This window comes from Rutilus rutilus (assembly GCF_951802725.1).
Source record: "Rutilus rutilus genome assembly, chromosome: 8".
Classification (NCBI taxonomy): domain Eukaryota; kingdom Metazoa; phylum Chordata; class Actinopteri; order Cypriniformes; family Leuciscidae; genus Rutilus; species Rutilus rutilus.
This window is the reverse complement of record NC_140222.1, coordinates 19,160,406-19,172,859: the sequence shown is the minus strand read 5'-3', so window position 1 is coordinate 19,172,859 and position 12,454 is coordinate 19,160,406. Positions and strand designations below refer to the sequence as shown.

Sequence of the window (12,454 nt, the reverse complement as noted above, 5' to 3'; positions counted from 1 at the left end):
ACCCACAATCAGCGTATCTTCATTAATCTCCCTTGTCCATGGATTTATTTCTGTTCGCCTCTGACTTGCCGTTGGAGATGAGATCTCAATTATTTGTCTGTTCTCAGATTCTTTTGCTCTATTTACTACTTGTACAACACTGGGTCTGGATAGTTCACTTTCCTTCACTTTTTTTGCTGCATCAGCATAACCACCCCTCTTCTCTCCTGAACGGCTCCTTTATCCTCCTCTTGTGAAGCGAACAGCCTGTACAAACGCCGCTCCTCTCTCTCTCTCACACCTGCCGTGCATCAGCGGTAATCAGGTCGGGCAATGCCTCTGCTACACCCGGAACCGGAGTGAGGCGTTACACCAAAGTAATCCCCTCGGGGAACATAGAGAAAAAAAAGGTTCCGCTTTTCCATGCATTTTGTCACCCGTGACATAATGATGCTGAAAATTCAGCTTTGCCATCACAGGGATGAACACAGGAATTCATTACATTTTAAAATGTATTCAAATAGAAAACAGTTGTCTTAGTGAGCATAACAGACTTGTTTCATAAACATAAAATACAATCTTAATTATTCCCAACTTTTGACCAGTAGGCTAGTGTGTACATCTGGGATGACATGATTATTCTGGGTGGAGTATCCTTTTAATAACACCATTAAAGCAGAGGCGTTGACGTTGTTAAGGGGGAAGCAGAATATGCTCAACCTGATCTCACGGGGAAATGTAACTATTTTATGAGGTGGTGATTTCGTATTAATTCATATGATGATTATTAGAAAAAAGTAAGTACCTGAAGTACCTGAATCTTAAGCTCACCAGTGTCACCACAAACATGGTTAGAATGCTAATGTTTCCATTTAGTTAGCAGCTTTATCTTTAAGATGAAATCTGTAGATCTTCTTTTAAATAAACGAGTCTAACAATTTTCCTGTAAAATAATGTTAATATCCTTTACGCTGAATCACTTTTTTCTGCACAGACTTGAGAATTGTTAGCAAATATTAATGACTGATTTAATGCAATCACATTGTATAGCATGGCAAAAAATAAAACTCTACTCACCACTGACACCAACATTAATTAAACCTTTGGTGCCTCTGCGGCGGCTGTTCTGTAGTTTATAGACGTCAGAGTCAGCGTTTGTGATATTTGTGATGTTCAGAGATCCAGTCTGATCATCCAGCTGCAGTCTGTCACTGAATCTCTCATCAAGAACATCTTCATGTGATGAGAACTCACTGACCGCTCTGTTGATTTCAGCTATACGGGTGCTTTCAGCTCCATACATCCACAGTATCTGATCATCTCTCTGTATTTTAGTATCAGTCTTAAGAGTGACAGAATCTTCTTCCATCACTGACATAATCTTCATTTCTAGAGAAAATAAAGAAAATGTGATTAACATTTTATAACACCATAAGTAATTTCAGTGAACACATGCAACCGAGTACCTTATTAGTCGCTATATATAGGCCTATATATATATATATATATATATATATATATATATATATATATATATATATATAACGCACTGACAAACTAAAAGATATGATATATTATGACCCACTGTAAAAAAAACAACAACATAGTAATTATAAACTTCAGTGTTTATTTTTGTGCAACATTTTTTACTCCACATCACCACTCATCATCACTATTGTACACCCCAATACATGTGACGTGATACGAAAATAAATGCTAATTGTTTCAAAACACGTGCTGTAAAATAATGCATTGTGATAGGTCATTTGCTCATCCAAGTTTCTCTTCTTTGCCGTCTTCCGTGTGTCCATGGCGTAAAATGAGGGCGTGGGGGAAACAGAGGGTGTTTCTCAATAGCTGTGTACGGCTGCGTCCTTCGAAGGCCGTATTTGAAGGCCGGATGGCCGTATTTGAAGGCCGATTGCGTCACCGCGGCGCGACGAAGGACGTCCCAATTCAAAGGCTGCATCCTTGGAAGGTCGCATTTGAAGGCCGATTGCGTCACCGCGGCTCGATGAAGGCTGTCCCAATTCAATTCTCCATCCTTCGAAGGCCGTATTCGAAGGCCGGTTGCGTCATCGCGCCGCGACGAAGGCTTCCCTGATTCAAAAGCGACGCCAAATGCACCCTTCGTTTCCCCGTGAAAAGAAGGATACATAAATGGACACTTAGCGGCCTATTCTACCCCATAAGTCATTGCGCGCCGTTGACGACAGCATTTATTTATTTATTTTTAAAGGCGGCCGAGACTAGAGATCGGTGGTGGACAGCAAATTCACATTTAAATGTAAGTATTATGATTAGTGATGGCAAAATGAGGCTTCCTGAACCACTGAGACCTCGCAGGCCATTGCTTCAGCTAAAGGTTCATTACTCGAAGCTTCATTCAGCATTGCTCACTAGTGACACCTAGCTACTGTGTAAAGAAATAGAAGACAAATTAATTAATTCTGAACCAGTGTCGCTCCCTCCCTCCCTCCCTCCCTCCCTAATTTTCTAACAAATATTTTTTTTAATATTTTTTTTTATATTTTCTAAAAATACTTTTATAAATAAAAATATTTATTTGTAATGTAAATATACAAATAAATATTTATATTTATTTGTATATTTATATTTAAATGTATATTTTATAAAAATATTTTTATAAATAAAAAATATTTATTTATTTATTTTGTACTCACTGTTGATGTCTGTAACCTTTCATTTGCAATAATAAAAAGACATGATCAGACATTTGCCCATTACTGTGTATAATATAAAATATGTATCTTTCTCTGTCTGAATTTACTTGTCCAGAGTCACACACACAGTTAATTAATTATTCATAAATTGTTTGGATAGGGGCAGTATGAACAACAACAGTGACACTGTTGAGTGCAGTGCTTATGTTAGAGGGAGTGTAATAAAGTAGCCTACATTTATTAATTTAACAGATTATAGATAACAGATTAAAGTAAACTGCAACAGAATAGTCCGGAAGGAAGGAAAATAAAAATATATTTTTTATTGAGAAACAGAATTATTTCAAGTGTGTTGGGGTTTAGACGATTCCTCTTCTCGGACAAAATCTCTCAAGCCTTGGAAAATATCCTTTCACAAGGAACAGAGGATGCAGGGGAACGTAAAAATGGCAGTGGTACAAATGAGGACACTGATGCTTCTGTTGAGCCCAGACAGGGGAGGATTCCCGCTTTCTTGCTGGCTCCATTACCAGGGAAAAGGAAGAGTCACAAAAAGCAAACAAATCCAAAAGGTCAATCCAAATCAAAAAGCAGTCCAGTCCAGATCCAAAAATCCAGAGCAATCCAAATAATCTTATCTAATTAATATAGCAAGACTATAATATAGGCCTACTATAATAATAATATACTATAACTATTCTAACCTAATAATGTAATAATATAAAGCCCTCACATATGACACAATAACGACAATGAAAATGATAGTTATCTAACTCTCTGAGACACTACTACAACTGCTTCTACTACTGCTGACAACACCCACAAGGTGGCGCGAGTTTCGAACCGGCTTTAATCCGGAAGCGACACTCAGACCGAACCGATGACGTATCCACACAAACCGAGGCCTCGTTTGTCATTAGTCACGTGATTTTCACGTTAACAACACAAGCCTCGAATCGCGGCTTCATCTGGCACGCCCACTTTTTCTCGACACACGCTCCGACGCCTCGGTTCAAATGTCACATCACTAATTATGATTTCATTTACTCAAATAGCTAGCGAAACCAGAGTTAAATTTTCTTATAAACTTCTTCTTAACTCCTTCGTCACCATTGCGTGGCTACATTTATCAGGTAGTTTTAGGCAAAACTTGTGGTAATAACGTTATTAGTTTAACGACCTATTTGTAATATTTGCACTTGTGTATTATAAGAAATATCACTCACCCAATAAAGCCCAAAACAATAAGAAAAGCAGTAGATAAGGCAATAGGGTTTCACTTTGTGTTTTTGTAGTGCTGTCATGCAAGCTATGTGGTTTTAACCAAATTTTAGTATACAGAAATATGATTTCTTATTTTGTATGCATGTCTTGATGTGTCTCATTTTGCAGTGTTAACAATGCACTTAAGATTGCTCCTCTGTGTTAAGTACCCTTTTCTGCTTTTTTAGAACAATTCAGGAAAAAATGGGTCTATATATATATATATATATATATATATATATATAAAGAAAAGTAATACACACATCTTTGCTGAAATGTATTGTCCTGTTGTTGTTATTAACAAGCCATGGTTCATTTGCTCTGCCTTTAGGATTGCAAGTGTCCTGGGACAGGAGAGGGTGTGAGTGGGAAACCCACTGCTGCAACTTGGCCCTGGTTTGTCCTCATGGATGAGATGTTGGGACAGAGGCATTGCACCAACCCCCCTGTCCTCATCGCCTCAATCCCTGAGGACACACCAGGGCCGAGTTCAGCAGTGGGTGCCCACGGTGAGGAGGAGCCAGGGGCAGCAGCACCAGCACAAAGGCGGCGAGACAGGACGAGTTTTTGGACTTGATCAGAGAAGAAATGCAACTAGAGAGGGAGGCAGAGGCGAGGAGTGCACAGGAAAGAAGGGAGAGGATGGACAGGCTGTTTTCTCTTCTTGAGAGAATGATTGAAAAAAATATATATTTTCTACATATTCTTGTTTAACTTTTTTCACTTTTATTTTTTAAAAGAAAAATTATGTACATTTATTTTTATGCAACTTTAATTGTGTAAATAAAAGAGAATGAATTGTTCTGGACATTGTTTATTTTTGTAATGACAGTAATACTTTCTGCATGAAATAAATTCTATACCTTTTTATTTTTTCAAATAAAATTGGTAAATGAAAATCATTTGTTCTTTAGGCTACATTAAAGTACTTTTTCCAACTATTTACAAAATACGTTAAACATATCAAAATCAACATAAACATTTAATTTTACAATACATAAAATAAGAAAAAAATGATGTAGACTCTATTGAGCTGAGCTGCTGGACCGGGATGGGCTGCCCCTGGTAAGGCCTCCTGCTGGTGGGACATCATCTGGGATGCTCTCCAGAGTGTTAAAGTGCATATTTCCACTATCCACTAAGTTGTCTACCAACAGGTTTGCAGGGCTGATTCAATCGACGGCTTTCTGAAAAAAGTACTTTTAATAACTACTGCATTTATATTAGGCTACTACTGCATTACTGCGTAGGCTATGTTGCATTTTACTTCTGTATATTTTCAATATACAGTAATATCTGGTTGTTACATTATATACTTTTGTGTAGTGTAATGTAATCATATTATGATGTGAGGGAAAAAAGTACTTCAGGTTACTTCACATATGTAAGTGAATACTTAACGAAATATGCAGTTCCGAAAATTAAAGTAACGAAATGTAGGCTTATTGTCACAATATTAACAAATTGTTGCTAACTACAGCAGCGTCCCATATCAAAGGGCGCATCTGACGCGCTCGGACCGGTCTAGCCTACGAAGGATTGTTCTTGTCGCCTGGCAACCGTGACAGCTGCAGATGACGAGCGCGAGAAATACTGGACTTTTTATATTAAATTGGGTTTTACCGAAAATACATGATCCGGCAGCGCCGGGGCACACCATGACCTCCAGTAAAATATTAAACATAAAAATGACAATAGCCAATTCTGGCTCCATAGCTGTTTACTCAGTTATCAAAATGAATGATCAGGATAGCAGCTGTCCTCTCGCACCGTTGCTTGGCGCCAGGAGCGGTGATCGGGAACACCTGGTTGCACAATTAGGAAATCCTAGGAAGGCTACATGGTGCGTCCTTCAGAGGACGCATAGGCTGCATCCTTGAAGTCTGCGTCCTTCGAAGGATGCAACCTTCAACTTTGGGACACAGCTAATATGCGTTCTTCAGCGATCTTGCGTCCTTGTGTTCTCGTTTTACGTCATCATTAACCGTCGAAGTTCAGACCCAATTCTCCAGAACGCAAGTACAGAGGACGCATGAAAGAACCCGGATGTGTTCTTGATACCGAGGATGCATCGAATGCAGACTTGAGCTAGTACTCGCCTGGTGTCCCAGAAGTCATTGCGGCCGGTTCCGAGTTCGTTCTTCCAAGGAAGCTTGGCAAGACCGGTCTCCACGAGAACAAAAGTCTGTTCTCTGCGTTCTTGGAAATGAGAAACAGCCAGAGACTTGAATATATAGGGGCGTGTTATTCTAATGACAGTCGTTTTCAGCCGCGGCATTTATCAAAGGCCGGTATTGCGTACACCTGGATTTCAAAGGTACGCACAGCTTCATAAATCAGGCGGTGAGAGGAGTGTAAGCATAATCTTACGCCAACATATACGTCCGTTTCTACGCAAGAATGATAAATGAGGGCCATTCAGAGTATGGGATACCGTACTTGGCTACATGTCATGTCACTTTCACTTGTTTGACCAGATAAAGGTTTATATATTGTTTTAAAGCTCCAATATGTAACAATTTTGTAATAAAATTTCCGAAAATAACTTGCACAGTGTGATATATTTCCTCCAGTTGTGTACTTACAATTATTATCTCAAAAGTCTCCAAAGATTTTTTATTTCAGAGAAATTCCGATTTTAAATAACTGTCCGTCCCGGAAACGAAATGTTGACTCTCAGTGACGCAATGTCCGCTCTATCCTTTTTTTCCCGGTGTGGACCATGTGATATTCCACCACACCGGAATATCACATGGTCAAATGCGGAAGTGGTGGTTATAGTGTTATAGCCATAGTCGGTATGGTTAGCTGTTATGGATCACGATTACTCTTTGGCGAGTATTGAAGTGCCAATAAAACGAAAGCGTCCATATTCGGATACACGCAGACTGTGTGACAAACGGAGGAATAAAACCCGGATAAATATCGGCCAGGCGTTTTCGAGATGGAGAGAGCTGCGCGACAATCTTGGACTTGACAGAGACTCTGCTCTCGCGAGTGTATTGATAGACAGCTAAGCAAATCAGTTTTTTTTTATTGTACAAGTAACGTAATAGTTACAGTAAAGATGATTTTAATAGATATGAATTACACCACATGTCTGTAATAATATAACATAACATTTCACGTTCCTTGCAGTTCTTTAATTATGATGACATGAAATAATACGATCAGACATACAGGGAATACAAAAACGAATAAATTACATCATCCGTGATCATGATTCATTAATTCCATTTAGATACATCGCTAGATGGTGAAAACGCATTAAAAACGACATCTCCCATCGTCACCTCCTTCATAGAGTCATCAAGCTTCGCCTTTGTTATTGTTGGAAACTGTGCCCTCTTGTGGTGAAATTTTTTTACATATTGGAGCTTTACAGTTTTTTTCAATTGCTTACACACTAAAATTAAAACTTTCCCACAATTAGCAAAACCTTACACTCAAGGAGCAAAACACCAGCCTAGATTTGCACAACTGTAAGCACATTGTCAGCTTCGCACTTTTTGCAAAACATTACACACAGTGATTTGCAAAACACTAAACACACTTGCATGCATTTGACACAGAAATGTATCATGATGTAATTTCCTTGCAATTTCAAAGCAAAGGCTTTAAAATGAACACACCCATGAACCAATTGGTTAAACACAGCCACCAGGAGTGCACACACACTGGTGCTTAATTGTAGACACACCAATCAGGTTTACGCACTATAAAAAGGCAACAGGTAAGTTCAACAATACTGTAAAACAAGTCTTCAACAATACTGTAAAACTGTATGAAAACTGGAAAATGTTTTGTTATGAATGTTTTGTTGAAATGTTTAGTATTGGCTGACTTGAGTACATGAAAAGAAATAAATATTTTCATTAGTCTGCACAATTGGTGTCATGTGGTGTTGGTGAATTTATTTTGACACTTTCTCTGTGTAAATGCTAAAAGTGTTTTAGGTTGAGCACAGGAGTGTTTAACTGATTCAAACAGAATTAGACCATATGATGGTTGTGTTTATGTTATGACAACAAAATAAGGTTTTTATAAGACATTGTATAGTTTTGACAAAAGTGTTCCATTTTGGAAATTATCTGAGGTGTTGTGTTACTTTGGTGTAGTGTTGTGCTAATTGTGTGAAGGGGGTTGAAAACGCGGGCCCTGTTTTCAAAATTGTGCTTAAAGGGATACTCCACTTTTTTCGGAAATAAGCTCATTTTACATCTCCCCCAGAGTTAAACAGTTGAGTTTTACCGTTTTAGAATCCATTCAGCCGAACTCCGGGTCTGACGGTACCACTTTTAGCATAGCTTAGCACAGATCATTGATTCTGATGAGTCCAGTAGCATTTCTTTCAAAATGACCAAAGAGTTTCAATATTTTTCCTATTTAAAACTTGACTCTTCTGTAGTTAAACCGTGTACTAAGATCGACGGAAAATGAAAAGTTGTGATTTTCTAAGCCTATATGGCTAGGAACTACTCTCATTCCGGCGTAATAATCAAGGAACTGTGCGGCTGTACCATGAGTGCAGCAGGCGTAATGATATGACGCAGCGCCTGAAAATAGTCCCCAGCTCGATAACTTCTTCCAACGTGACCGGGACTAAGTTTGTCTAACCTATTAGACCTATTTTCAGGCGCTGCGCCATATCATTACGCCTGCTGCACTCATGGTACAGCCGCACAGTTCCTTGATTATTACGCCGGAATGAGAGTAGTTCCTAGTCATATAGGCTTAGAAAATCACAACTTTTCATTTTCCGTCGATCTTAGTACACGGTTTAACTACAGAAGAGTCAAGTTTTAAATAGGAAAAATATTGAAACTCTTTGGTCATTTTGAAAGAAATGCTACTGGACTCATCAGAATCAATGATCTGTGCTAAGCTATGCTAAAAGTGGTACCGTCAGACCCGGAGTTCGGCTGAATGGATTCTAAAACGGTAAAACTCAACTGTTTAACTCTGGGGGAGATGTAAAATGAGCATATTTCCGAAAAAAGTGGAGTATCCCTTTAAGCAATTGAAAAAAACTGTAATAAAAAAAATAACCTTGACATTTATAATTGTCTACAGCTTTTTTATCTGTAATGCCATTTCCTGCCTTATGGTTTTATTGTCACTGGTGATGGGAGAAACTCAAATCTTTGAATAAATTAAACCAATTGCTTCACAAAATGATTAACTGTTTCGAATCGTTCGAAACGCCACAGGCTGGTGACCCCTACTGATTAAAACAGTGGAAATGCAACAAACACTCAGGCCAAACATGCATACAAAACACATTTTACAAACCCATTGCAAATGTTTTATTTAATGTTAGGCTATATGCTTTATGTTTTATTTATACCGTTCGCACTTATTCACGCAACATTAAAACGGGTGGTTCTGAACAGTTACTCTCTGAAGCATCAGTGTTATAGTTCTGTCAATAGATAATATTTACACATATTTCATTTTTTACACATTATTCTCTTAACTTACACTCATTGCTGCTTTTTTAATTTACAAAAACAACAACAGGTTTTGAAGAATATTATTCCACATCATCTAAACTGTTCTCAGAAAATGAATCTAGATTTTAATCCAGTTATCAGATTGTAAGACTTAAGTTACTCACCGCGGACAGTAACACTGAATATTTCGGATGTCTCAGTTCTGCTCTTGATCTTTAGTGTATAGAGTCCAGTATGGTTGGTTCTGGTGTTTGTGAAGGTCAGAGATCCAGTCTGATGATCCAGCTTCAGTCTGCCATTGAATCCCACATTATCACCCTCAGATGTAGAGAAGATTTCAGCTGTTTTATTCATTCGAGCTATGAGTGTATCACCAAACCACCACTGAGCTGAATTATCTTCTGGTATTTCAGTTTGAGGGTTTAGAGTGAGAGAATCTCCCTCCATCACTGACACTGTCACATCAACTTTCTCGACACCAAACACACCTAATGGGAAAAAAAAAAAATAAAAGATGATCAATCCTGCCATTTTTTTTTTAAGTGCAGCAATTGTTAGAGTGAATTTACCCTGTTACACAGTGTTTTTTCATTATTGTACTGAAGTGCTCTCTGTGTGACTGAGGGCGTTTTCACACCTGAAAGTCCGCACCAAGGTCCGAACCAAAGGTCATGTTTTGATACATTGTATACATTTGGTTAGTTTTGGTTTGGTTTCACATTGCAATTATGCGAGCGCACTAAAGAACTTTACATTACGTACTTGCGTCCTGTCGTCATCATCTATATGGCATCTTGCATCTTGACATTGATTGGTTTGTAAACGGACGTGCGTCTGACGTCAGTGTGTTGTCAATTCGGCGGGTAACTTTGACAAGAATGAATGAACAGACGCATATCGTTGCCACTATACTGTTATTATTACGGCACTCCCTGCAGCACCGACTATACTCGAGGCGAGTTCAAATTCGCCAAACGAACGTCCTCGATTTGCGAACATTTTATCGTCGCCGGCAGCCGCAGGACGCAGGAAAAATGTGTGTGTGTGTGTGTGTGTGTACGCGCGCGCGCGTTTGAATCAGCTGGAAGAAATGCGGTGGGCAGGACTGACAGATCTGCACATAAATATTCTTCTTCAGTTGTTTAGGCTACGCGGGAACCACCGGAACTTCCTGTAAATAGTCTGAAAGTCCGAACCATACAGAAAATGCTTTCACACTAGAGACGAACCAAACCTTTGCTCAGTTTGATCCGGACCGAGACCACCTCTTTTCGTCGGACCAAATTTCGTCTGTTTGGTCCGGACCGTGGTCCGGGGGAGGTTTCACACCTGTAATTTTGATTCGGACCAAACTGAAAAGTCCGAAAGTCCGGACCAAACAAGGTAGGTGTGAAAGGGCCCTGAAATCCACAATCCAGAACTGTGTCTGAATCACTGAGTCTGTATCTGAGCATACTTGTTAAAGTAAATTTTTTATGTTAACCACACTTTACACCCATTTACAACTGAGCTTGATCTCAGTCTCCTAACACATCATTATTTTTGCAGCAGTCTGGTGTATTTAAGAAATCAATGCAATGAACCAAAATGAATAGTCTTCCAAGGTTAAATGTCAGATAATACAAATCCACAACGAAAAGTTGTATAATTCTTCAGATATAGGGGAGACCAGACAGTGTTGTAAAATGGAGTTCTTTCACCATCATTTTAACCACTTCAATTCAGTACAGGAGTTTAATCACTGTCATGCGTGAGCACCAGCATCCTCAGAAGACAGTAGAATTACAAAAAAAGTCACTAAAATTATATATAAAGATTTATAACAAAAAAAAAACAGGTTTGAGTTAAAAGTTAAATTTGAAAAAACGGCTAATAATGAATACATTTGTTAGGAAGAATGCGAAACAATTGTATTTAAATTTCTCCCATCTCATATTTTTCCCCCACAACTGTGTCCATTTAGGGGCTTTGCAGCCTATTTGTTCGATGTTTGTTACAAATTGTAGTATTTTTAATTGAAATGTTTGCCATTTGTTCACATTTTTTAACCAAAGTATTTTATATAAAGGTGGAGTTTGTATAATTGCATAATATTTCTGAAAGTAAAACCTCAACCCCACGGTTGTAACAATAGCAATATCGATAATTACAAGCTTGATGAAGATATGCAAGTATTTTCTATTTCTGGTGTAGACCTATTGACACAGAATGTGCTGAAGCAATAAATAGGTTTATCACACATCCTTAACTTAATAACCAAAAATATTTTAGTTCAAGTATAGGGGAGACTGGGGATGGATGCAACATTTTATTTTTGTCTGTCTGTTTTGGAGTTCTTCTAAGCCAGTGCGTTCAAAATGTGATTCAAACTAGTTACAAGTGTCCGCTATTAAATGACATAGTTGTTATCTTTGCAGTACAAACATAAAATGTGTGGTTTAGTTTCAAACACGAGGAGTGAAATGTTATTATTAACACACGACCCCACCCTACCGACCGACCAAAAAAAAAAAAAAAAAAAAAAAAAATTTGTTGTGCAGAATATTACAGGTTGTCGGCGCCCTCTAGTGTTCACTACCAAACAAACCCAGAGTACTCCCCCCGTATCTCTTGGTTAGGAAGATAACCAGGCAAGTGTGAGGAGATGGGGTGGTGGAGGGATGTTGAAAACTGAGGAGGAATATGGGTGAGTCTACTGTGTGTATTTATAGGCCTTTAATCATGCTGATTGAGTGGACCTGTTGATTATTGATCGGCTGCCAGCTGGTTGGAATGACTTGATTGTTTGATCATTAGAACGTGTACCTCCCGAACCTTGTTAATAAAACATCATTTGTTGAAAAGTATCAGTTTGTTTAGAAACACACATACAAGCAAATTAGATGACAACAGCAAATGCAAAGTTTATTTTTTCCGATTTAAATATTTGAAACCTAAAGTGTTGAATTAATGAAAATGAATGTGACTCACCGTCCACGAGTAATAAAGCCCAAAAAAAGACGGAAAGGTTCCTCATCCTCATGTTGCTTCTGTCCGCATACAAACTGAATAAAAGAAGTGATGCTGTAAATAAGG

At 38.4% G+C, this 12,454-nt stretch overlaps 1 protein-coding gene across 1 annotated transcript in view; it reads right to left on the bottom strand.

Annotated features, from left to right (window-relative positions):
• LOC311295964 (uncharacterized protein) overlaps positions 1–12,454 on the bottom strand; it is a 597,210-nt gene extending 584,756 nt beyond the window's left edge. The window contains exons 1-3 of the mRNA XM_084417547.1: positions 12,350–12,454; positions 9,544–9,867; positions 1,057–1,368 (exon numbers count right to left, since the gene is read on the bottom strand). Coding sequence (XP_084273673.1) covers positions 1,057–1,368; positions 9,544–9,867; positions 12,350–12,401 — 688 coding nt within the window. The 5' untranslated portion in view covers positions 12,402–12,454. The remainder of the gene's footprint in view (positions 1–1,056; positions 1,369–9,543; positions 9,868–12,349) is intronic.